At 43.2% G+C, this 27421-nt stretch overlaps 2 protein-coding genes across 4 annotated transcripts in view; one reads left to right on the forward strand and one right to left on the reverse strand.

The window, feature by feature from the left end:
* Window positions 1–1763: 1763 nt before the first annotated feature.
* Window positions 1764–20063, reverse strand: ANGPTL5 (angiopoietin like 5). Of its 3 annotated transcripts, none has more exons than XM_047693900.1 (9): window positions 19947–20063; window positions 15204–15358; window positions 12981–13125; window positions 11243–11346; window positions 10664–10757; window positions 8470–8570; window positions 6700–6820; window positions 4447–4632; window positions 1764–2304 (listed from the first exon to the last, which is right to left on the reverse strand). In XM_047693900.1, exons 2-9 carry the CDS (start codon window positions 15294–15296, stop codon window positions 1985–1987), a joined length of 1164 nt encoding a protein of 387 aa, XP_047549856.1. In that variant the 5' UTR covers window positions 15297–15358; window positions 19947–20063; the 3' UTR covers window positions 1764–1984. The 3 variants fall into 3 exon arrangements, with proteins under 3 accessions (XP_047549856.1, XP_047549855.1, XP_047549857.1); XM_047693899.1 differs by having other exon boundaries at window positions 19510–20063; XM_047693901.1 differs by lacking the exon at window positions 15204–15358 and having other exon boundaries at window positions 19510–20063.
* A 130-nt stretch (window positions 20064–20193) lies between these two features.
* Window positions 20194–27421, forward strand: part of CEP126 (centrosomal protein 126) — a 92988-nt gene continuing 85760 nt past the window's right edge. The window contains exons 1-2 of the mRNA XM_047691602.1: window positions 20194–20552; window positions 24798–24917. Of these exons, the coding sequence (XP_047547558.1) occupies window positions 20425–20552; window positions 24798–24917 (248 nt within the window). The 5' untranslated portion in view covers window positions 20194–20424. The remainder of the gene's footprint in view (window positions 20553–24797; window positions 24918–27421) is intronic.

Consider the following 27421-nt stretch of genomic DNA (forward strand, 5'->3'; position numbering starts at 1 on the left):
AGGTATCTGTACTCCCATGCTCACTGCGGCAACTTAGTGTCCTTCAGCGGATGCGTAGCCAAAGAAAATATCGTATATGTGCACAATGGGCTGTTATCCAGCCACTTGAAAACGGAAGGAAATCCTGCCATTTGCAGCCCTGGATAAACATGGGCGGGGGCCTCACCTCCAGTGTTAACATGGGACAGGGTCCTGACCTCCAGTGCTCACACAGGATGGGGTCCTCACCTCCAGTGTTCTCAGAGGATTGGAGGAAGTTTTGACCTCCAGTGCTCACACTCCAGAGCACACACACAGAGCAGGGTACTCTTGATGGGGCTCATTCGGTTAAGTGTCCGACCCTTGGTTTCAGCTCAGGTCGTGATCTTAGGGTAGTGAGATCGAGCCCCACATTGGGCTCCACACTCAGGGCAGAGTCTGCTTCAGATTCTCCCTCCCTCCACCTCCCACTCAGGCTTTCTCTCTCTCAAATAAATACGTAAAATCTTTTTTAAAAAATCCCTTGGTGTTCTCTGGGTCTGCCGTTCCCTTAACCTCTGCCCAGGTGTTTCCATTCTGCGTTTACCCACAGTGTTCCCACAATCTGCCGGCCTTTACGGTGGATGAGCAGGCAAAGCCCCAGGACCTCGCTGTGCCGGTAAAGGAAAGGGTGCCTCTGAGTCTCCACGAGTACCCCGAGGTCCAGTATCCACATGAGACACGGCGAGCTAAGTGACAAAATGATTTCCTGAATCTGTAGGTAGATTTGTTTCTGGAGCTCATGTCACTGCAGATGTCCAAACCAGCGGACCCTCAGCTCTGTGTTCCCCCAGCCCAGCAGACGTCTTCCTCCCCTGCCGAGGCACAGAACCTCAGCGGTGCCTCCTGGAAATGCAGGGAGGCCAGGAAGACCCGTGCTCCCCACGTGCAACCTGACCCTTGCAGATCCGGGGTGTGACTTGGTCGCAGCCTTGAGAGGTGGTCGCGCGAAAGCCATCTTGCATGGTGACCCTGCCAGTTTTGCCCGTCCCTAAGCTCAGATCAGATTCTCCATCCTGATCAAGCTCAGCCCTGTGTGGGCTGATGTCTCCCCTTGACCTACATCCTCACATGTATTTCTAACCCAGTCCGCATCCCACCGCGGTGTGTCACGCTGGACCACGTTTGTTTCAGTTCAGTGCCGACTCTTGTCTCGCTCGTCTTTTCATCAATGACGGGCGCTCGGCTCAGGATGTTCCCTGCCGGAGTTCCGTGGAAGACTGACCTCTCCAGCTCTTCCAACTCAGTGGAAAAAGTGGACGGACAAGCTTGTTCCCAGAGCTACCTCTAGACCTCTGAGTCGCGGCTTTCTCCATTGTTCTTCACTTAGTGAAGTTGCTGCCATTCCCGCTGGCTTCACACAGGATATAAAGGGTCTACACGTGCAGTACGTTTACTGCAAACTAGAGTAAAATTATTAGCCACAGTGAAATGAAAAAAAAGGACTTTCTTTGTGCAGTAAACTCTTACTACCTATAAAATATTGTGGAACCACCTGGAAATAGTAGTCTTTAAGCTGGATATACATATTAGCCTGCACAGTCATACCTTATATCAGCCTTCAGTAGAAATTATCTGTGGATTATAAAGTTAAGTGTTTCCAAAGAATACAGAAATAACTGTGATGCTCTCTTCTATTTTCCTAACCATCTACTATAGTACGTGTGCTTTGAAGAGAAGGGACAATTCTTTGAAAGGACAGTAGACTCCAGGAGGACAAGGTGAAATTCCCTTAAAACAAATTTTATTACGGATTGTTAATGCACTTAGTAGTAAAAGCATACATTGAGCCATGTTTTATAAAACTCTACAAAAGTAAAGATTTCTAATTAAACCCTTAACACCTAGATGTCATCTATAGTCAAATTTTGGCTGAAATGTTTGAAACAGTAAAAAAGAGAAACCACGTAAAATCCCTTCTGTATTATCAAAAATATCTACGCAATACACACAGTTGGAAAGGAGATTACTTAAAATAAGGCTTGTAAGTTCTTCTGATCTTCATTGAAACAGATTTAATCCTGACTGGTGAGTCGTTTCTGGTCCAGGTGCCCCACTGGATTCCAGCCGCAAGCGGTTTTCCGGGGAAGCGATGAATGCCGTTCAGGTTCGCTCGCCCACACTGGCTGAACCACCAGCCGGTGTTGTTCCTCAGGTGACTGCAGCTTGTCACGGACTGACCCCCAACCAGGCACACGGGGCGACAGCCATCATTATCCACGTCCGACGTGCTGAAAGGCATGGCATTTTGGTTTTCTTCTTTTCTGAAGCCCCGGAAGGCATCGCCTGGGTAAAACAGATTTTGTTTGCGTGAGTACACTCAGACGTACTTCTTGTCCTTTCAACTGACTTTTACCCAACCTGGTGTTACAGAGCTTCGCATCTAGAGCTAAGGTTTCAGTTATTTTCTACCGCGTATCGGTATGAAAATCTCTCCTCCAGACTGCGGTATAGCAGAATCTGGAAATGAGTTCTGCAGCAGGACAGGCGTCTGTCAGTGGATATTTGATATAAAATCACAATCCAGCCGGAACTTTGGCTCTGGAGACAGAGTCAGATCGGTGAGGCCAAAAATGATGCTGTAGAAACCTGTCATTCTCTGGGAAAGGGTCATATGGTACTTGGTTAATTTAGGGAAAAGAAATAATAATTTAGGGAAAAGAATAATTTCTATAATTTCTGTGCTTTCAAATCCACATTGGGTGTAGAGATGACTTACAAATAAAATCCTTAAAAAATAATACTATAATATAATATATCATAATGCACAGGTCCATTTTTAAGAACCAGCCCAGGAAAACTCACTGCCATGTTTCCTGTGAGAGAATACTTAGAACATGACACTGTTTTCTCTGAGAACCCAAAGAAAGCTCTCTCAAGTTTTAGAATCCAGAATATTTGTGCTCTTGGAACAACAACTGTGTTGTTCCAATGTTCAAATTTCGTATTTCTATCTTTGCTCTGAGGTCAGAATCAAATGTGCAGCTCACCTCCACCATGCACCTGTTCACACGTAACCCCCCCCCCCAGTTTTATCTGTGTTTCTATCTTTATGTTCTACCAACACCTTTTCTTTATCTCGATTGGATTACGTGATCATCTGTTCAAAGTCCCTTCACCTTATTGGGAAAATGCAGAGTATTTTCTGAGAGCAAGTCTGAGGGCTCTGTGACGAAAAAACTTGTGCCGTTATAAATCGTATCCTCAAGACCCTCGTCCCATAGAGAAACCCACAGAAACGTCTCCTAACATAACAGGGTCCGTACTGAGTTTTCCTCTTTTACAGATGCAGCATGAAAAACCACATACTGTAACTCTCGAAACTTTTCCTTCTATACTGAGATTGGAATTTCAGACTGTCACCTAATATCCCAAGGCTAAGCCCCCTTTGGGTGTCAGGGACCCCAAGCCTGCCCAGCCCTCCCTCACGCTCAGCCGTTTTCCTCCCTCGGTGCTTGGCTCAAGCAGCTGTCTTTGCCAACATCTGTTGGCCAGAAAGCCCGTCCCTTCTTCCAAGTACAGATCAGTGGCATCAAGAACAAGGATGCCACCATCTCCGTCTGTGGATACAAACACCTGGGCCCACGCTTCCTGAATCGGTTCTGCAGTAGTGTTACTTTTGAAAAACCTCCCCACGTTGAATTTCACATTACTCCTCGTTAGAAACTACCCTTCCGGGATCAGTCAGCTGGGATCCTCCTCTCCCTCTGTGAACCCCCAAAGCTCTGTCGATACTCAGTATTCCAAGTTTTTGGTGTTCTTTATCCTCCCACTGTATTGTACTCAGTTAAAGAACTGGGAACGTATCTCACTTGTAAATATACACAATAAACAAGTGCCACGATGAGTAAATTAGGAGAGTTGAATTTGGTATGAACTCAAATTTAAGATCTCAGCATCGAATCATAAATTTGACATGAAGAATTACATTTATTTGGAAATGAGTAGATGCACCAAAGTATAGTGGGAGGAAAATAACCCAGTAATCTAGTTGTTCCATCAACCTGGCTTCTTGCCCTGGCTCAGGTGTGACAAGCTGGGACTCGTGGGCAAGTCCCTTGACCTTTCAGGTTTTTCAGCTGGAAAGTGAGAAGAATGGAGATCAGCTCTGACACTCTACCATTTCTGAACGCCAGCCTGTCAGAACATGAAAACGTCAGCGTTCCTTCCCAGCCTGGCCCACTCACTCTCCCAAAAAGTCAACTGCAGCCACACATGGAAAGTAAGTTTTAAAGAGTAGAAGCTCTTCAAAATCATGGGGTAGTTCAGTGGTCACAGCAGGGCTTCAAAACTGAGTTTTCTTCTTTCTAATCTGCTCGTTACCAGTTATGTGTCCTAGACCAAGAGAAACGCATTACTTTGTCTTTGCCTGTTACTGAGTCAGCTGTATTTAAATATCCTGCATGATCTGGGGAATAAAAAACTTACCAGCATTTCCTGAATACCGTCCTAAGTGCATCTTAAAAAATCTTGTTTCGTCTTCTAGCCAAAAGTTATCATATGACGCATAAGCAACGGTGTCATCTTCCGATTCCAATGTAATATACAGCATAAAACTGGTATTTTTCTGATTTACTATATAAAAAATCTTTTTTAGTCCTAGCCAAAATTCGCCTGTTAAAAAAAAAGGTTTTTTACATATTTTAATACAACTTAGAATAACCTTCATCATTGAGTGTTTGCTGTTGTTCAGTTTTTAACACTGAAGTGGCTCACCTAGATTATTTGAGAGACTAGATGGTCCTCGCTCAAGTTATCAGTGTTTGCCTAATTTACAAAATATATATAGATATATATGTATTTGTATATGCATCCATATGTATGTATACATGCAGTACGCAATGTGTGCGTGTATATGTAAGCATATGTATTATGTGTGTATGTACACACGCACACACAAACAGTCCTCCCACTTCTACTTTACCAGACTGGGGTAACTAGACTATTTTATTTTTATCTCACCAAAATAAACTCAAAAATCCACTTAATGACAAATGAAAATTTCAAGATTTACCTCAAGGTATGTCAACAAAAAAGCTGTTGAAATATTATGGCAGGTAACAAAATGATGTGTGCCCATAAATGTTGAGTTTCAACCTCCAAATCAGCAGCTCCTAAGGAAACATTTCCTGAACACGCTCAGTTGAAATTACTTTTTCTGTCTTTCAGAATGATGCCCTGTGAATAAGCGTTTCTTCGCTAGAATGCAGCGTGTCGGCTTCCAGTGAATAATCATGTCATGTCATGTGGTGAATGAAAATGCGTTCCAGGAAGAATGAGGAAACTCGGGGCTGGGACAGCATGCTCCCTGCATGGTCTAGCCTCGGGCTTTGGACCTCCCCCTGCACACCTTGGCATGGCCTCTGCTCTGACATACTTTCCCCCAATGAATCCTGAGGTGACTGAAGGAAGGACAGGTCTAGAGGAAGCCAACTCTGGAGAGTTAGGGGCGGAGTGACCAGCACTCACACCGTGGAAACCCTGGGTAAGATGCCAAGTTCCCCAGCAGGGCTGACGGGGGTGCTCTAACTGCACACCCTCTAGGAAGTGAAAATTGCCCTGAAGGACAGGAAGGAAGGGGAATGGACCACTTGGTGTCTCCAGTCCATGACACTCCATTATACGTGTCCTCACCATCTTGCCCCTCTACCCAACCCCTAATTTGAGTTTACAATGTATTTTCCTTAATCCCAAATTTATTTTTTAAACTATACCCAGTACAGCCTGTTCCCCTGAGATATACCTGCCTGATGACCTTTGTCTCAAAACTCAGATAATTTCTCCTTAGAAATAAGCACCAAGTGAGAAGGATGACAATTCAGAGCCTGTAGATCTAGGGCTACTGAAATCAGGAGGTAGCCCTTGCCAGAAAACTAGAGGCAACACTGAGAACATACAGTATCTTAACCAGCCGCCTTCGTAACACTTTATGACATGTGACTTCCTTTCTAAAATCATCAGTGTGCGGTTGGGATTGTAGCAAGAGAACTGACACTGCCGCTTACTAAATCCTTGGATGATGTTATTACGGGATGTTACAGCTTTTAAATTAGAACAGTAACTTAAGATAAGCACTTAAGCATGAAAGTGGTCAAAATCTCCTGCAAAACTTCCAACAAAGTTAAAATTCTGCAGTGTTCGGACGTCCTGGCATTCCCATCTGCCAGCGAAAGTAATGCTGTCATGCGGCATAATGTGAACAGATTTCACAATGCCCTCGGGGTGTATAGTTTTCAACTGTTGAGCACAGGGGGTTTTACTGATATTTTTATAAACTATTACTCCCAGGTCATGTCATTTGAATTTGTACTGCTGTGCTCCTCAATTCTCCCTTTGCAGAGACATACCACTCAGGGCAAACATTTCAAGGTTCACGACAGCCCAGCCCACCCATTCAGTGTTTCATTCTACAAATAGTTGTTGAGCATCTACTGGAATTCTGCTAGGGACAGAGTAAATACTTAATAAATACCCAGGTTAGAACTTTCACTCAGTGCCAATCTAAAGATAAGGATTTCCAGATCCCAGACGAAGACCCACTCGTTCTAAGTAATATGAATGAAGAGAAAGTAATTTGAGAGAGAGGATATGCTGTTTTTGCTAATGATGTGACCAACAGAGGTACAGTACGCAGGTCTCATGCCAAAAAGAAGAAAAAAAAGAGGAGAATTAAAACCCAACCTAAAAGATCACCAAATCCATCCAGATAATCACACCAGAGCCTTTGGAAATCAACGATCCCGTCAACCCTTTTCTGTATCACAGTCCATCCACCTCCTCGGTAATCCATATCACACATTACCTAAAACAGACCCAGAAAAGACAACAATTATATACCATCTTCTTCATTTGTTGACATAAAACTCATGCTTCACCCTTAAGCCTAGAGAACGGGAAGAGTGTCCCACTGAAAGTTCCAGTGTAGCTGTGTGGGCCTCATGTATTCATATGTAAATCTCTAGAAATAATGCTGTGTGTTTTAAGCAAATGCGTGGTTAAGCGGATCACAGTCCCTGGGGCAGCCATCCATCCGCTCACATGCGAAGCGTCGGACTCTCGTATTCCTCAATGCTGTGGTATTTTTCAGGTGAGCGGTAATGCTACCAGGTCTGCTGTAGCAGAATGAGGTATCTGCAGATTAACCCCTCCCTTCAGTGAAAACTCTGCTTTTTTAAGCGTCCATTAAATATGCCCGTGCACCTGTCTTTGATTACTCTTTTCTCCAACAGCCCAGGGCCCGTGTGCAGACTGGAAGCTGCACACGGAAAGTGTGACCTGTGCCCCCACCTCGCCAGGTGTTTCTGGCTGCACCTGTCAATGCCCCGAGAGGACAGCTGAACAGACCCAGAGAAGCGACCTGGGAAGAAAACCCAAGCAAGCATCCTCATCTGAAACTCCCTGCACACGCAGAAAGGCAGTGTGGAGAAAGTAAGGGAATAACACCTTCCCACGACTTGGAAAGGTAATTGTGCTTCCCACTCTTGACAAAATTAGAAGCCTTCCCTCTCCACCTATGTTCAGGCTCATTTTTGAATCTGTAGGTGAAGCAGGTTAGGTAATTTTAAAATTATTTCCCACCTAAACCCCAATTTTTGGACATGTTAGCAATAGATGATAAAATAACGGTAGTAAAAAAATAAATAAATAATTTAGTAATTTCGGGATGAGAAAGTGATAGTATCTACTCAGGAGAAAAATCACTTTATTGTGTGATGAGAGTATCAGTAAGGTGTGATAGTAACATCATAAACTTCCTTATGCATCAAAGAGTAATCGGGAAAAATTATATATAATTTCCATGTTATTGTATGTGTACTACTAGGTTAATATTATACTATGATATTATATATATCCTGTCAGTAGCAGTAATTTCTGATAGAAGTCTCTTCCAGAAAGCATAACACAGGACTACTAAAGGTAGACAGGAGGGTAATTTATCTAGATGGTTTTAATTTAAAAATGGTTTTGATTTAAAAAAAGATTTTCTCAATCTGTCTCAAACTTTAGTGAAAGGTTTTTTTATAATTATTAATGTCTTATATAATCACATAAAATCATTTGTCACCTTCAGCTGTAGAAAGGGAAATCAAAGTTCCTGTAGCATGTTCCGTGGCAGAGCGCACTACTTTCTGATACCCACAGCAGTTAAAGCAAGCATCTGTGTGCACGCTTCTGCCTACTGCGAAGACAATATAAGCTCTTAACATCGAATGGATTTCTTTCAAAGAGCACAAACATGTAACCTCAAACGGAAAAGGGAAAGACTCTCAAGCTATTTCACAGGTTCCTGGTTTGGGCAAAGAATTTCAGAAAACTGAAATTTGCAACTGGAACTTCTACCCATTTGTATGAAAAATTTCAAGAAAAACATATTGAAACAATTGAATTCTTTATGTTAAGTAAGTAGATTGGCTGCTTATCCTGTTTCATATGATAAAGGGAAAACTTTACCTCAAATGGGTAACTAGATCCTTCCGGGTAGATTATATACAAACCACTTGGGGTTTTGGTGACAGAACCAATGGTATCTTTAATATCCGTACAATCTAAACCTAGAAAGGTAAAATCAGTGAGTTAGGGTATTTTCAAGGACACATTTAAGACTTAATCAGTTTACTGGAGAGATCGGACAGTGCTATCTGAAATTATAATTTCCATTAATGATATGATGATTTTAACTTCTTAGAAATGAAAAGTGATTTTAATTTTAGAAATCAGGAGAAAATACATGCAAGAAATGGGATTAAGGAATTCATTCTGCTATAACCCTTCCCTAATAACATTGCTGTCAGTGATTAGCACTCCATACTGCTCTAGTGTTCATTTGGAAGCCACATTTATTTAATATACTTTATAGTTACATATTCTCTCACCCAATAAATAATGCTCTTTCCAGAATCTAGCCTTCTTTGGGGGGCATAATGTGTAAAGAAAATCTATATGAATGGGAAGGAGAAACCTAAATGAATACATAGATTAACGAAAGTAACACATCCTTGACCACTGGAAACTTCAGAGACACTACAGGGGAACTGCCATTATAAGGGCCGAAGTGAGAGGACAGGGAAATCACTCTCTCCACCAAGAAGTTGTGCTTGAGGCCAGAGCCTGCTCTGAAGCCAACAGTTAGGACTGGAATACTTGGTAACCATCCTCTGCAAAGATCCCACTTCCCAGGGGACTGTAAGCGTATTATGCAGATATGGATATTACATTTTCTTCTAAGATACTTTGTAGTATCTTTTATAAATGTAATAAAATAAACGCAACCCTTACACTGCTAATTACCTGGAGAAACAAACACATGCGAGCCTGAGACTCCAAAACCAGAAGGCTGGGTGAGAGTCTGAGCCCTATTCCTTCTCAGCCAAGAACCCAAGAACCCGTAGCTAGGTCACGCAACCCCCTTTCTTCTTCTCTCATTGTAACAGTACTATCTACTTCACCGTGTTACTCTGGTGATTTCATAGTGGGGCATAATAGAAAGCACAGTGCCTGGCAAACAGTACTTATTCAGGAAATGTTATGTAGCAAAAATCAGCTGTTAACCATTGTTTGCTTCCCTCTTTATTTCCAGAAGACATGGATTTGTCGCCTTTGTTCTGAATTGCAAAGAGACATTTGTACAGAAGCTCACACTCAGAGACAGGGTAGGTGTTCACAGCAGAGGACTGGTCTGGGTGGGAACACGCTGCCCCATCGCCACCCAAATAAACGTGAGCATACTCTTTAGCTTTTTCTGGGCTGCGTGCTCCTCCTCTGATGATGGCCATCCTCACAGCAAAGCCTTACGTCCTCTTACGGTGCACCAGGCAATATTTGAAGAGCTTTTCCGGCACTTGGTTATGTAATCCTTGCAACAACTGCAGGAGGTAAGTGCTCTCGCCGGTTTGCTGGTACGGAAACTGCACGAGGCAGTGGAAGGCGGGCGGTTCAGCCGCGGAGCCCACACTCCTAACTACATGAGGCACAACAAACCAATGTAAAATAAAATAACACATGGAAGTGCCCGTCTCACACCTGACACTTTGGAGATTCTCAGCAATTGTTTATTTCCTCCCATTGTGAAGAAGAAAGACCATACCCTAGCCCTCAACAATATTTACTTACTCGGAGCTCTGTTAGAAATTCATATTTATAAGATATGATACAGTATTTTCCTTAGAAACCCAGGCCTCTAGGAGTTACTATACTATATTTTTATACAAAAAGCTCTACATGCCACTTCATTTCTGTCTTTAAGTTTCTTTTTCTTTTCAAATTTTACGTTCCAATCTGAAGTACTTGCAACAGATCAAAAATACTCTGTACACGTGGAAAGAACCTGAAACCTTCTTCTAACTAAAGATTAATCATGAATGAAACGTAGGTCAGCCCAGGAAGGACGTCCCTGAAACCGTGGGGTTTGCAACAGGCCCGGGAGGAACATTTGGCGGAGCGCCGGCCTTCAGGAGCTGGAAAACCTTCCCAGCTGAGGACAGCTCATTGCTGGGACCGGAGTCTGCCCTGCCAGGTAGGACTCCCCCAGTCTGTCTGGTAAAGCAAGCTGTGCTTGTAAACGTGTCCTCCAAAGGCGCCCGCCCCGCAGGGAAACTTGAAGCAATTAAAGGCGACTGGGAAAAGTCTGAAACAGCAAAGTTCTCACCATGTGACTGCACCGGCCTGTGAGGAAAAGGCTCCAGCTGCCTTCGGAGGACTTCTGTGGTCAGGAGGAGGACCCGGTTCGTGAGCTCGTTAACCTGAACACACGCGCACCTTTAAGCATTCTGTACTCAAACAAAACCCCTTCCGCTGAATTCTACAGCGGGTCTCCCCCGGCCTCTTACAACCCCAGCTCCGCAGTCTGTAATGATGCCCACTGCCCCTGCCCTCCACCGTGGCCCCCGTCCCTGCAGCAAAGCCAACAGGGTCCCTGCAGGTGTGGCCCGCATGGGCCCCGCCCCAGCCGGTGAACAGCCCTGCAGGCCCCCAGCCTGGCCCTGCCAGCTCCCTGCTCGCACCTGGTGGGGCTCCGGGCGGGGGTGCGGGGTGCCACTTAGGGCCTGCGTCTGCCTGTTCTCCTCCCAGCACGGGCTCCTTGTCTGCCTGAGCCTTGCTGCCATGCCTCTACCGGAGGAGGTCCTGAACACGCGTCCGGACCTGAACGCGCTACGGAAGGAGGCCGCTGGGCCTCTGACCGCGTGGGCAACAGGTGCCCCAACAAGGCGGCCGCGCGGATCCGTACCTGATTGGATAAATAATCCAAGGAACTCTGTTGCTCGTCCATCATATTTCTCAGCAGCTTTTTGGTACTCCGGGTGTAGGAAACAATAGAATTTTGCAAATTTCCTTAAATCATAATGAAAAGTGTTTGCTAAATATTAGATTGGTAGAGAGAATAGAGTGAAAGAAAGATCCTGAATTTTATGTGATTTGGGATAAATATGTAGACACAATAATATCTCAGTCTATCTAAAGACTCCAGTTAGTATAATTTTCAGTTAACTCGGGATTAACAAAGAAAACAACTGTCTTAGTGCATTTTAATGAAACTGTTCTAATAGTTTAGTTGACCCCCAGGTAATTTAAGCTCATGTAACAGAGGGACAACATTCTGAATATTAGTTCTCACTTCATAAGATGAGAGATAGAAAAGCAGGAGGTCTAGAAGTTCTCCATTCTTACCACATAAGAACATAAAAAGCAATAATCCATATCATGCAAGTTAATGTTCAAAATACATCTTTCTCTTAATTTGTTGTATTCATGCTGTATATTTTCACACAAACAAATAGCAAACACAAATACACACCAATACTAAGTCTTAGCTCAAGTTTCAGTTGGTTGGTTTCTGATTGAACTTTTACTGTATATTTCTTGTATATTTTTCTTTTTTAAAATATTTTTTATTTTAAAGCAATCATATTCTTAGAAGGGTTGCCAGGGCAGTACAGGTAACCCGAATCACTGGAGAGCAGCCGCTGTGACGTCCCTGCACATTCAACCTGTACTTCCTCCACAAAGACGTTCTCTCCAACACAACCCTCAAAATCGGTAGCTGTGCATCCAGGACTCATACTTCCCAGACCAGTCACGGTGACAATGTCCTTTACAACAAAAACATCTACATAGTATTGAATGATGACTTTATTTCTGTGTTCCTGATTTTCACTCTCATAGCAGAATCGTTAATACCCCAGCTTCATCCCTCTTTTGTACTTTCCGTCTCTCGCTTTCTGTTAGATTCTTCCTGGATGCAGACATCTGTCCTAAGGGACACACGGGCCACTCAATCACCAGCTTGAGAAACCACAGACGCTGCTGTTGCAGCCCATAGTCTGGCCTAGGACGTGCCCCCTGGAGGAGCTAGCCCTGAGCATCACCCCCTCCCTCGCTGATCCCTTTTCTTACATCTCACAGGTAATAGACCCTGGAAACTCCTGCACTGTTGCTGAATAGTTTTAAACAAAAATCAAGACTTTGCACGTCTGTTTTTATGGTTTGCTACATAAATTTGTAATAGACCTATTGGAGCAGCTATTCCTCCTCAAAACTAAGGTGCAACTTCCTAGTGGCTCAGAGGGAAGATTGAAAATAGCCATTGGCAGATTGACAACACGCCCTCGGTGCCCTCTGCCCTCTTCGGGCAGCAGGTGCCACAAGGCTGCATACTAGAAGGATCCATTTGTTCACTCACGAAATATTTACTAAGCACCTACTATGTGCCGAACACAGAAAACCTCCGGCCTAGGGTGATCAAGATATATATATAAAATGACCCAAACACATCAAGGAAGGCACATGATAGGCTGGGTGTCACACGCACCTGATGAATTACTGGACACCACATGTGAAACTAAGGACACTAACTGAATTTAAATTTTTAAAAAATGACCCAAACAAAGCTAAGGTCTATTTCCTTCTATGTATACCCTAGAAATAATAAACCATATACCCTTATAATTGTCATTTTTAATACTTACTACACATAAAATGTTTTTCTTCTCGCGTGATTTTAATTTTATCATCACATGACTCCTCACAGTCTCCCTTATAAAGAGTATCATCACTTTTACTCCCATCTTTTGCATCAGATACACCTTCTACAACGTTCACTGATGGAGAATCCTTTACATTAAAAAAAATAGAAATAAGAAAACAATATATGAAGTACGTTCCATAGACAAAAGTAATAAGAAGAGCACATGGAAAAGATGACATTTCAGGACGTACACAAGGATGATTGTTAGAAAAGAAAACGACAATGAACGGGTTAGTTAAACTTCCACAAATAAGCCTTAGGGGTAAATTTTAGGTAAGAATAAAAAGTATATGTTAATTCAGTATTTTTGCTCTGCCTTTTTCTTCTCCAATTCCTAAAGGATATGTTTAGGGTCTACTTTCAGTAGTGGCTCCGTGGCCTTGACCTTGAACTTTGGTGCATTCCCTTGCCCAGGAGTCCCTCCTCCAGGCATCTATCTGGCAGTCTGAAGTTCCTTAACCAGGACTAAAAAGGTTCCCTGAGAGATCTACATGTCTATGCCAAATGGATTTTCTGCCGGCAGCTGTTAAGAATTGGGGCCTTGGCAAACTATGGAAAGAACCTAGATGTCCATCCACAGACAAATGGATAAAGAAGATGTGGTATATATACACAATGGAATACTATGCAGCCATCAAAAGAAATGAAATCTTGCCATTTGCGATGACGTGGATGGAACTAGAGGGTATCATGCTTAGCGAAATAAGTCAATCGGAGAAAGACAACTATCATATGATCTCCCTGATATGAGGGAGAGGAGATGCAACATGGGGGGTTAAGGGGGTAGGAGAAGAATAAATGTAACAAGATGGGATTGGGAGGGAGACAAACCATAAGTGACTCTTAATCTCACAAAACAAACTGAGGGTTGATGTGGGGAGGGGGGTTGGGAGGGGGGAGTGGGGTTATGGATATTGGGGAGGGTATGTGCTATGGTGAGTGCTGTGAAGTGTGTAAACCTGGCGATTCGCAGACCTGTACCCCTGGGGATAAAAATATATGTTTATTAAAATTAAAATTAAAAAACAAAAAAAAGAATTGGGGCCTTGGGGAGGGGTATGAGGAAGGCAATACGCTAGCTAGCTACAGATTTGAAAGGTCAAGTTCTCACTGATTGGAAACATATCAATGACAACAGTAAAAAAAAAAAAAAAAAGAAAGAAAGAAAAAACAACCACGGAATTTTGCTTTGCAAAATCAGCAACAGATGTCATCTTGGAAAGTCAACCACAGCTGCCATTCCAAACGTATTTATTTCTGTTGGTAAATAGTGGTTTTCCAATATGAAAAAACTCTTTGGTAGAAGTCACACAGATTTAAATAACTGCTATTAAAAGAAAATAGTACCAAGCTTTACCTTCCTTTGACCTGGTTATTGAGGAAAAGGTAAAGAGCTAATCATATTATAGAAGATATTTGTCCCAAAAAGACGCTGCCATTTTGTTACATTGACCTATTTTTAACTTCTTGCTCTTTCCCCTCTCCTCCTGTAATAAGTGGCATATAGATGTTTTCAAACACGTGGGTGACAACCACATTTTTTCAGATCGAAATAAGGTTTTTAAATTTTTAGTATTTTAGAGAATCATGTTATTTTGTGTGGCTTTCCTAAAATTTATTCTTTCTTCAACCTTGGAACTTTGGGTTTTCGTATTTATACTATGGTAAATACATTGTATAACATTTTAAAATTATAAACCAATATTTGAATATGTACAGATTCAAATCCCCATCTACCAGAGTACTGCGTACACCTTATTAGCTCTCACAGTGACATTGTTTTAAATAAGTCTCTAATTTCCTAGGTAACCGTTCACAAGGCTGTATTTGAAATACAAATGTTTATAAAATACTCATTTTTTAAAATAGCAAACTGAATTTTTTATTACCTATCAGATAGTTTCTTATCACAGTTAACCCAAAAGTTGCTGGCTAGTTTTTAACCTAAGCCTATAATTTCTTTAAAATTTTTTTCATTAGCCATGTGTTAAGTGTCAGTCCTCAGTTTATGGTTTCTTAAGTTTAAAAATAATCTCATTTAAGCCGTCTCAGCATTTCTAATTAAACTCTTTAATTTTTCCACAATTATATTCAAACTTCTAGTATATCTTGAAAACAACATAATCACACTTGCTAGCTAAAACAATATTGCTGAAATTCTTACCGTAGAATGATGTACACGGGTACCTTGTGTAACTTCTCCACAAATAAAAATAAATGTATTTAAGAATAAAAGTGAAGCTTGCGGAAGATACATCGTATTCTTCTTGGAGAAATGAAAAACTTCTTCAAGTATCAGTCTGCTCTCTGTGGAAAGAGCTGCAGTGCATAGAGTCTGCAGTTAAAACCTTCTGGAAGGTGTTCAACAAAAACAGAAGCCAATACTTACTGGTTTCCATGCCCTCGTTTGAAACAACACCCCTCGTATGAAAAAACAAGGTAGCCTGTAGGGATCCTGTCATTTTCAAGTTATACCAACCTTTTTTTTAATGACTGTATGCCTGCTGTTAGAATACAGGCAATAACTAGGTAAATAAGCTAATAGATAAAGCATGAATTTAGAAGCCCATCTAATGTTTATGAGTTGGGTTTTGGGGGGTTTTGGAAAAAAAACACCTTTGATAAAATATCCCTCAATAATTGTAAACCAGTTTGCATAAAATAGTAAGGAAGTAGACATGAATGATGGAGTAGGAAGAATGTTATATTGAAATTGTTTTTACAAAACACTAAGCAGAAATTTAATCAATGTGGACATCCTGGACACCTAACTCAGTATAAAGCAAGCTTCTCCCTGAATTTAGCTATCAGTGATGGTCATATTAATCACATAAATGCCAAATATCTAGGACTCTGATTTGTATGTTTTATGTCTGTGTTACTAAAACTTCAGAAACTCTGAATGTCAGGGAACTATTACTGAAAATTCCCGCTCTCTGAGAGCTAATAGATCAATGAAAGTAATGAGTCCCCAAGAACCCCCTTTCATGATTCCTTCTTTTCATTATATACACACGCCTCAATATTCACTATATTAAAATAAAATAAAAGGATCCAAACCTTTCCTGAGTCTTGCTCCCTGTTCCAGATATTACGTTCTCCACTCCCTTTCCCAGACGGAGAACTACTGGGCACCAACGGCACATAGTGTCTCTGGGGCTGATAATGCTGACGGGCACAGTCGGCACTCCCATGCTGATTAATGAATTAAAATCTTCAAACAGGGCACCTGGGTGGCTCAGTGGGTTAGAGCCTCTGCTTTCAGCTCAGGTCATGATCTCAGGGTCCTGGGATCGAGTCCCGCGTCAGGCTCTCTTGCTCACTGGGGAGCCTGTTTCCTTCTCTCTCTCTCTCTCTCCTGCCTCTCCGTCTACTTGTGATCTCTCTCTTAAAAAAATAAATAAATAAATAAAAAATAAAAATAAAAAATAAGATAAAATCTTCAAACAATTATGTATTCTCTGATGGTCCTTCTTCACCACCCACTATTACACCCAAATGCTATTCCTCTTACTCTCACAGTTTCTCCAGGGGACAGCCTGAACTGGCTGGGAGGATTGGCTCTGAGACCAACTGTCTGGGTTCCAATCTTGTTCCTGCCACGCCTTTGCTCTGGGATCTTGTGCAAAGATCTAATGTCACTATGGCTTAACTACTTCCTTTGTAGAATGAGGTTTATGCTGGGGAATCAGTGATTTAACATACATAAGCACTCAGCACGGTGCCTGGGAGAAAGCAGGGGTGACCATTATTCCTACTATTTGACTTGATCTGTAATGTGGTTCTAACATTAATGACACCATCAATGACCTTTATAATCTGTATGAGGCATTGATGAGCACTTAGCTTTAATCTGTGGTTGAAGTCTTACGAAACTGTAATGAATATGGCAGGATTTTGTAATTTTAAATCAGCCAGATGTTAAAATTCTTTGTCCTTTCATAGCTTTCCCAGAAACAAATCCAGGAAATTCTTACTGGAGCAAGAAAATACTTCAGCAGAAGATGGAAAAAAATTGGTCTCAGCCAAGATGAAAGTGAAAGCTCAGAAAATGGTCCCTCACAGGCTGCTTTGCATAACTTACAAGGTTATCACAGTATTCAAGTTAGGCAAGTTATATGGACATGCTTTGTAACCACAAAGGGGTTATTATTGTTTCTTTTGTAAACAGAACATCGTTAACAATTTATGAGGGGTGTTAATGACCTTAGATGTCTACTAGGCATCTCCTCCCTAGCTCATGTCTGAAGCCCAAATCTTACTCCTTCCACTTTCAACCTGTTCCTCCCCATCTCAGTACGTGGCAGTACCCTTCATCCAATTGGTCCTGCCCCAAATCACAAAGTCACATTTAATTCTTTTTTCACTCACATGAAACACAACCATTTCACCCCCTTGCCACAACCATTCATCAACACCTCTTACCAGCCCAAGGCTTAAAATTCTGAACACTTCTGGGGCACCTGGGTGGCTCAGTCGGTTATGTGACTGCCTTGGGCTCAGGTCGTGATCCCGTGGTCCTGGGATAGAGCCTCCCGTGGGCTTCTGGTTCAGTGGGGAGCCTGCTTCTCCTTCTTCCTCTACCCCTCCCTCCACTTATGCTTGCTCTCTTTCCAAAAAAAATAAAATCTCTAAAAATAAATAAAATTCTGAACACTTCTTAGCACCTCAATTACCATCATCTTACTCCCAGCCTCCATTATCTCTCACCTACTATAACAACACTCAAACTAGCCTCATCGTGTCTAGTCTTATCAACTATGGTCTAAGCTTCCCTACAGTAGCTGGAGGGATTCTTTCTAAAGGTTAACTTAGGTCATATTGTGCTCCAGCTCAAAACTCTCCGAGGGCTTCCTCTTCATTTGAGGTTGGATTTTACACTGATTCCTTGAATACCGTATCAGTCCCCGCTAAACCTGAGGTACATCCCCAAAGCAGTTCTCCAATCTCCTGTGTTAGCACACTTCCCTTCCCTCACCCTGTTCTAGATGGTGTCTTCCTGCTGCTCTATGAACACTGCAAACATAATTCTGCCCTCGGAGCCTTTTGTGCCAACAGCATCCTCTGCCTGTAATATTCTACATCCGACTCTCTGAATGGCAGCCTCTTTCTTCATTTAGACTCTGCCCTAATTTCCTTTAATCAGAGGCTTTCCCTTCCCTGAGCACCATCGCTAAAATAGAACTCTACCAGTCTCTAGCCCGCTACAGTTCTCCATTTTTCCTCAGAGTGCTTTTCACTACCTCATATATTCTGCGGGGAGGGGAGAGAGAAAAATGAATACAAGCTTCATGAGCATAGGGATTTTGAAGTTTTGTTCACCACTGCATCCCCAGCAGCTAGAAAGTCTTTGGCACATTCTAGATGCTCAATATACATTTCCTTAACAGAAGAATGAATTATATATGTTATAAAAGAATGAATAAAATATTTACAAAATAAAAATATTATTTAACATATGCATAGTGTTATACTGTGGTTTTAAAGTACAAAAGAATTAAGCATTATACTCAATTCAGATGTCTCCTGACAAAATACAGAGATTTAGCGTAACATTCTTTTTTTATTGCTTGAATCATACTTGACTTTCCTATCAAGAGATAAAGTTTACAAATGCCTCAAATTATCTATTGTCCAAATATCTAATCTTAAACCCTCTTTTTTTAAATCTAGGACTATACAACTTAAATAAATGTGGAAACTTGATTAATATTTTGAAGAAATAATTGAAAGGTTTAAAAGAAAACATACTGTGATTTTAAAAAACTAACAACATTGTGTTTAAAATTTATCTTTTTCTTGGTCACCATTGCAAAGCAACATTTGAATGAAGGATAATTAATATGAATGAACATTTCTAGGCATTTGAGAAACCAAGACATGCTTCTTAATGCTAACAGTCCATGCAACAAACCAAGAAGGTGCTTAGTAATTACAAAATGCCCAACTAATAAGACAGTGAAAGCTGGATGCCTAACTACTCTCACCAGCAAATCCTGTCTTCTCACTTTTGCGTGCGCTTGGCAGTGCCGGCTTCTCTTACTCTGATTGAAAGACGCCCTAGAGAACAGTAGGAACAGAATCAAGGTCAACGCCATGGCTAGGCCCGTCTAAAATTTGCCAAGATAGCTAATGGTCTGTGTATACACATTTAGCCTTTCTTTGCCAAAATTATATATTCTATATTCTTGGCATTGTCCTGAGTATGTGCTTGGTGCGTTCAATCAAAACTGGGTATGTTGTGGTACTTTAAAATCTCTGTCACCAGATGACATTTCAATCTGGGTCACTGCATCCAACTTTGCAAAATCTGTCTTAAATAGTTTCAACGGGAAAGTTTATTTGACCTCTAAATGAAATTAGTTCACAAAGGCAGAGACATTTCAATGCTGGGAGAGCGATTTTTATTGGGTTTGTGCGTTCTGCTTCCAATCCGGGAGTCCCCCCCTCTCCCCGCCACACACACACACCTGGCTGAAACACAGTCGGGATTTATATGTAATTTCCTATTGAGCTCCAACCACAGTTTTCAGCCTTTTTTCAGATTTTCGCTTGCAAAGCCATTACGCGGACGGCTCGGAAGTCACCGGGTTTGCGCCCTTCCCTCTGCGCTGTGCGTGGGCGCACCCCCTCGGGGATCTCCGACTTAAATACGGACTCCTTCCAGGCCGCCGGCGCGACGACCGGCTGTGTCCGAATGCTGCAGCCGCGGCAGGCCCCGTCGCGAGTGGGGGCAGGGACAAGGCAAGAGAGAGACCGCGGAGGGGCCGGTGCGCGGACGCAGAGCAAGGGAAGCGGCCCATCAAGCAGGGGGAGGGGCGGTGTCTGGGGATCCGGACGCCCCCAAGACCCCCAGCTCGAACCCCACAAGCTTCGGTGGTCCCACCGACAATCCCTACCCTCCTACCCTGAACGACCCCCGCGGCAACCCTCCCACCGCTCGGCAGCCGCACAACACCCTCGGCACCAGGGAGTAAGGACGCAGCCGGGAACCCGCACGCCACGCCGCTCGGGGCTGCTGCGCAGACTCGTTCCCGCGAGGCCGGGCCCCGCCCACGCCGCCTATTGGTCGCCCTGCGCTTGGCCCCGCCCCGCCCCGCCCCGCCCCCGCGCCCGGGTTTCCGTCGCCAAGGACGCGGCGTCCGTTGGTTGCCAAGATGGCGGCGGCGGCGGCGGCGGCGGCGGCGGGGTCGCTGCCGCCCGCTCCGCCAGTGCCGGGCAAGGTTGCCGCCGCAGCCACCGCAGCCACCACCGCTGCTGCACGGAAACCGGGACTGACGCGGCCAACCCCTCCGCGCCCGTGACGCGAGGCCTGAGGGACGGAGCGGAGGGGGGAAGCGAAGGACGCCGGGGCTGCCATGAGGGAGGCGATGCTGAGGTGAAGGATGCTGGCCTGGAGGCCTGGGGCCCGGAGCGTGGTCGCTGGACGGGCCCCCGAGTCGTCGGACGCCCGCGACGGAGCCCCCCTCAGCCCCCGCTTGGGCCGCGGGCGCTGCCGGCCTGCCGCCGACCTGTATCCTTCCCGGGGGTGGTGGCCGGGGTGGTGGCCTGGGCGGCGGACGCTCGCCCCCTGGGGGCCCGGACGTGGGGCTGGACGGGCGGTGGGGCTCGCCGTTACTCCGCCGGCCGGGTCCGTCAGCCCCGTGCGCCCCCTCCCCCTCCCCGCCGCCGTCCGGGCCCGCGAGCGCCGGTCCCCAGCCCCTGTCCCGGCCGCGTCTGTGCTCTCGCACCCCCAACCCAGCCGCCCGGCTCTGTGCGCGCCGGGCCCCGCTCCATCCCGCCGTCGGGGTCCGTCCAGCCCGGTGCCCCCCTACCCATCCCGGCCGGGTCCGTGCGCGCCCCCACCCCACCCCGCCGCCCGGGTCGGTGAGCCCCGTCCCTCCATCCCGACTGGGGTGTCCTGCCCCGCGCCGGGCGTCGCAGCTAGATGTCCTGGGACGTCGGGGCCCCGACCGGCATTGCGCAGCCGTGTTCTGTGCACCCCCCGGTTCGCCGTGCCGCGGGGAGGGAAGAATCCCCCAAGTGCAGCGTCTCCCTGTCCTTCGAGAGTCCCAGTTAGCAGGTTAAGCTAGCACAGCCCGGTTCTTTCGCGGAGCGGTGGGTTCGCGGCGTGGGTGTCCGGCTGTGCGGGGGCCGCCCCCCCAGCGCGAGCTGCAGCCCGGGGGGAGCGGCCACGGCTGCGCGGCAGAGGGCTCAGCAGGAGAGTTCGGTGTGCGCGACATGCGAGCGTGTGTCCCCCTTCTGAGGACGCTAGGACGGTGACAAGTCGCGCGGGTGCTGCCCGGGGCCGGGACTGGCGGTGACGGGGGTGACTCCGCGCTCGCTCCCGCCGCAGAGTGCGGGGACTTCTGTCTCGGCTCTGCCGGTGCCCCTAACCAATCCCCTTCCCCCCAACCCCGCCCCCGCGCTCGGCCCCGGGTTCTGAGAGGCTGCGCTTCCACTGCGACGGAGCAGGGGCTCTGACAGCAGGCGCGGGCTCGGGCCGGCGCTGCGCTGGGTTCTGGGGTGCGGACCCCGCGACAGTGAGGACGGCAGGTGTGGTCGGAGCTGCCGGGGCCTCTCGCCAAGCCACGATCATTCCTGCCGGCCCATGCTGGTCCCCAAAGCTGCGCGCTCAGACGTGTGTGCTGAAGTAAATGGGATCCTTGCGTTTGCATTTGATCTTGTTCCCCTGACACTGTGTTCTCATGCGCACTGAGACCCTAATTTAGTGTGAAGTGGAAAGGAGGGAAGCAGGGTCGATGGCTCATTGACAGGGTCAGGAATGAAATGGTCATAGACTTCATTTTTTAAATTTATGTAGTAAGAACAGTGGCTCAACATCAGAGAAAATATTTGTGAATAGAATTAGTAGCATCTCAAAGGAACAAAACCCAACATTAATTCCAGAATTGTAATCATGGTTTCTTGTAAAGAAATACATTTCTACAAATACACCTAAATGCTACATCTGTGGTTAAAAGTAAGCAAGTTGTAAACGGCTATTTCAATAGACGCCCGAGAGGCGTTAATGAAATCCAACAAGTTCTGCTAATACGTGTTTGTGTATATAATACACGTACATGTGTACCTGCATATCCATCTGCCAGTTTATACGTAAAATATATCTATGGACGTCTAAGTTGGGATAGAGGAATTCTTTTTGAACATAGTAAGGGCTATGACACTAAATCAAGAATATCATATTACTAATTGGAAAAACACTTAAGTACCTTTTGGGAGTATTTGAATGTTCTTAGTGTCTGTGAGGTTTTCCGCTGGATGCCTGTTACAGAGTAGGAGCTCAGATTTATTGCACAAATAACTAAATGGGGGGAGAAAAAATGAAAAAAACTTTAGTCATGAAATAAGCAAGTGCCTTGGTAAAATTTCTACATGTAATTTCTGAATATGAATCCAATTTTCAGAGACCATCCGGCTTTCTGTTGAAGATGTTTTCTTTCTCGAGTCAGAATCCCCTGACTGTAAAGACTATGAAAGAACAAAACCCTATCAAGTTCATCCAATTAAAATTAACTAAATTTCATTTCGATCTAGAATAGAAATAGAATAAATTTTTCTTTAACAAAATGTGAAAGATCTCTCATGTTCCCTTCACACTGGGCCTCTTTTTTCTCATAAATATCTCCTCTTCTCCCCTTCATTTTATTTGAGCACACACCTTGCCTGTCCCTTTTCTACCTGGTTTGTTCCCTATTTTTGATGACCTGCACATGTTCTCCCACCCACATCTTTGGTCCTTTGCACCCCTGTTCCTCTGCCTCAACCACCCAAAAACTACAGAGTCCTTCTCTGCTCCTTCACTCAAGTAATAAAAATGCTGTCAGAGAAAAACCACGAAACAATACAGACTGGCTTCACTCAGATGCATGGTTTCCAAGCTTTCCCTGAACAGGAATAGGGATCTCTGCTGTGCCTCTTAATGCCCGTGCCAGATCTTTATCATTTCCCGCAGCTCTCAGTAGACTGTCTTAGTACATCATGAGACAATGGACACCAGGAAGGCTCTCAGGTCCCTCTTCACAAACAATACAAATCCACATACTACCAACCACCACTCCCTGCCCCCAACCCCATCTTTTTTTCTAAGCTCACTGATGGGCTATCACTTTTACTATAGAAGATGAGTCTATTCCCCTGTGTCTTATTAATACAGCCTTTTTTCCCCTTCCTCTGTACCCCCAGATTATAAATTGTCCCACTTTATAATTTACTTTGAACTTATAATGGCATTCTCTCCCTCCAGCCTAAAAACACACTCAGGTCTTGGCTATCCTTAAAATGAACTAAACTAACAGTCAAACCCTTTGATCATAAGAACCCTTTTAACTTTATTCTAGTATCTCCTGTCTCCGTATTCAGAAAAAAGAGTAGTCTAAATTCACTATCTCTACTTTGAGTCACAGTTGGTACACATTCCAAAATTAAGCTAATAAAATGTAAATATGAAATTGTAAAAGAATACTGACAGAAAATAGAATTTCATATTTTTCATGTGTTCGAAGGTATAGTAAGTTTACCTTTTGAAAGGAGAGAAATTTTAAGGGAAAAATGTTTCAATGGTGACTCATTAGTTTAAAACTTTAGTGGAAGGAGAAATTGTATAAATATAATGATCTGGGAAAAATATTTAATACTATAACAGGATTAATATCTACACTATCTCTATTGAATTTATTAAAATTCATTTTTAAAAAAATCAGGTTCTCAATAGATGAATGGCCAATGACTGTGAGCTAACAACTCACCAAAAAGGAAAATAAAAATTAGTAATCATACATGGAAAGTAGTCTATTGTGCTAATACATGTATAATAAAACATGGTTTTCTACACGGTCTTTCTAGGAAAAAAATACTATCCTATGCTCATGAGGTTTTGAAACATATATGCATTTTTAATGACCTAAGTTTGTATAACCCTTTTAGAAACCTATTTTTGTCTACAAGTCACCAAAAGCTATAAAAGAATGCATATATCTTTTGTCCTATGTATCTACTGCAAATTTTCTGCGAGGAAATTGTTCAGTGACATTTTATTAAGCCATTATTATATTTTAAGCATGATGTCAGGCATTGGAATTACAGAAATATGGAGGAGACATGTACTCATAGGATGTACTCATGAAGGTGTCGGGTCATACAGTGAGGGTTTTCTCCTAGAAAAGAGGAGGGGAACTGCTCCAGGTGGCCCTGAACCACGGGTGGAGTTGGCCAAGCTTGTGCTGGGAGATGATGGCATGATGTGCTGTGGCTGGTTCTGTTAGTATCTTTGTGTGTGGGGCCATAGGATTCATGCAGGGAAGTGCTGAGAATTGAAGTCGAAAATACAGACCAGATTATAATGCTTTATATACTAGGTCAGGAGATTTGGAATTTATCGTGTGACAGGGAGCTTTAAGAAAACAACAAAGAATGAGAAATCCAATCAGATTTGCATTTAGCAGGTTTCTTGGAGGTTCCTAATGAATGAGAAGATATATATGCAGTCTCCTTATCGGGGCTCATGATGTCCAAAAGAACAATTTTTTTTCCCCCAGGGAAAGTGAGATATATTTCAGTTCTAATACCGAATCAGCTTTTTTTTTTTTCCACAGAACATTTGCTGGTCACATACTAACACTACTGTGTACACCGATTAGTTGTTCCACAAAAAATCATCGCATCCTTAGTATGAGGCCATAGTCATATTTATCAGGTGGCACTGACACTCATCCCCTGGAGGTAAAAGCTGTTGTCCTTAACTCTGTGCTATCATTAGAGATATGAAAATGCATCTGGAGAAAAATCTAGAAGAAGAGCGTCAGATATTACTGCAGCAACAAAAAATATGTCGAATTCGAGCACGTAAATATTTTGTGGAATCAAACCGGAGAAAAAAGTAAGTAACTGTATTTTCTTCAGAAGTGTAGAAATTCAGTCATTTTAAGTTAATAGTTTCTCTACTTTGTAGCATTTTATGAACCTAAGTCATGACATTGCTTTAACTGTAAAACACTGATCAAGGTTTGTGTGCCTTCATGAATTTTCTTACTGTGTCTCTGCCTAAAGCACGAAGGTGGTGGTGTGCTCATTCCACTGTGGGGGCCACAGCAGTCTTTCTTGTCACAGAACTTCTTGTCGCACTGCCACAGGACGGCTGAAAAATGTGCTGTCTTCCTTGTGTTCTGTATCCTTTCATGGTAAAGTAAAAGATGACTAATTAGTGTTTAGTCTCTAATGGAATGTAATTTGATTTTTTTTTAAAGATTTTATTTATTTATTTGACAGACAGAGATCACAAGTAGGCAGAGGCAGGCAGAGAGAGAAGAGGAAGCAGGCTCCCCACTGAGCAGAGAGCCCGATGCGGGGCTGTATCCCAGGACCCTGGGATCATGCCCTGAGCCGAAGGCAGAGGCTTAACCCACTGAGCCACCCGGGTGCCCCGGAATGTAATTTGATTTTAATTTACTATGCACTTCTATATAATTTTTCCAGATAGCTATGCTCATTCATCCAATCAGAAAATGGGGGAAAATGTAAATAATGGTGGAAATAGGTTGCGAAGAATATCGTGACTACCATAAAAAAAAAAAAAAAGCTTTCTAAGCTGAAAGCCTAATAAAGTAGAAGTATGAACCACCCAGTCACTGCTCACCATTTTTCCAGATTTCTTTGAATAATTAGATTTTGTTTTTTAGACAAATTGTTAATAATGTTTTCGCTACCTTGTCTGTATTTCGTCAGTACATCAATAGCACATCCCTAGAGTGTATAAACTACATCATTGGGCATGTGTTGCAAATCCTGTTTGGGGAATACAGAATTGTTTACCTGTAACTTTTTTCTGGCATTGTATTTCTCTTTAGGTTAACTCTTTCATTGTCTGGTATAGTTGAAGTTACTTAATGAAGCTTGTGTCTTCCTGTTTTTCTCCTACCTCTTATCTCTGGGGGCATATAAAAGGCACATGACAGGTGTTCAGTAAAGACACGTAGTCATATGTTGAATCAGTCATGGGCTCTGGAGTCAGAAATCTAGGTTTAAGTCCCCATCCCATGAGTTAGAGCAATTTAATCTCTTTGAGCCTCGGTTTCTCAGTTAGGATTAGAATTAATAGCATCCATTTCAAGGGATTATTATGTAGAGCAAAAAGGTAGTATTAGGAATAGTTGAAAACATGTGGAAAATATTTATCACACTGACCAGTCGTGCTTCTTCCTTAGTTTATTTTGTTGAATAATAATTAATATTTGTCAATTGTGTGTTTTCTAATAATTGAGCTACTTTGTAAAATAGCACAAAGTACCTTCCTGTCTTCTCTCATCAAACACTTTTCTCTTTAAAAAAACAAAATTCTAATGTAGAAAGAAGACAAATTTTGGTTTAAAATTCTAAGAAGCAGAACATTTTCCAATATAATTTATGTTTTATTTTTCTGTTACCCTACAGTGCTGTGTAAAGATACTTTAAAATTTCTTTTTAAAGCTAATCATTTTTCTTTTTAAAGGGGAGCCAAATTATTTGTGCATTTCCTAATTTCAGAATATGTCTATCATCATGGCCTTTTTGACCTTGCCAATATCTATCCATTTATGTTTTACGTCAACTAAGTTTATGCTGTCCACTCACATTATGGTCACACTGTTTTTCTTTAAAAAACCATTTTTCTTACAAGCAGAAACGTTCTCCTTCCACTCTTAGTGAGTTATGTTTTGACATTAACAGTGCTGTGTCCCCTGTAGTTTTGAAAGGAAAACGTTCACAACATCAGCTTCTCTACTTATTGCCATCAATTGCTTAAAATTACACACATTGTAATTTTCTGGTTATTTGCTACTGCTTGGCCTTCCTATTTGCCAGTATTTTTCTTATATGTTTTTATTACATTCTCAAGTTTTCTATTCTCTCATTTAGTATCTATAGAAGGGAGTCCCCTTTGTTTTACTCCCAAGACCTCTACCTTCACCACTACCTTCAGTAGACACTGCCCCAGTATGTACTGGTTATCTTTAGGCCTAATGAGTAACTGGCATTCTGGGACTTCCTTTTCTTGTTCTTGCCTCCACAGCATCCCTTTTGTTTTGTTTTACATTAGTTCACTGGATCACGTCCTCCCAGGTTCTCCAATATGCTGTTGTGTAGACCAAATGATCTTTAGACATCACATAAAGAAATGAACTATTTCCTACATTTTTTTAATTTTCAATTTTGGAACTGTCTTTGGTCAGTAACTGAACAGGCATTTATGTACTGAATGAGCATAACTGGCTGAGTACCACCGATTAAGCATTGCGTCAGGAAAAAAAATTGTTTATTCTATTATTAAACTTCAGAAATGGCAATATGATTTAATGTGATTTCATAAGGAAAAAATTGAAATACATTTTAAGAAGTATGCAAAAG

Source organism: Lutra lutra, chromosome 10, assembly GCF_902655055.1.
Source record: "Lutra lutra chromosome 10, mLutLut1.2, whole genome shotgun sequence".
Taxonomy (NCBI): Eukaryota; Metazoa; Chordata; class Mammalia; order Carnivora; family Mustelidae; genus Lutra; species Lutra lutra.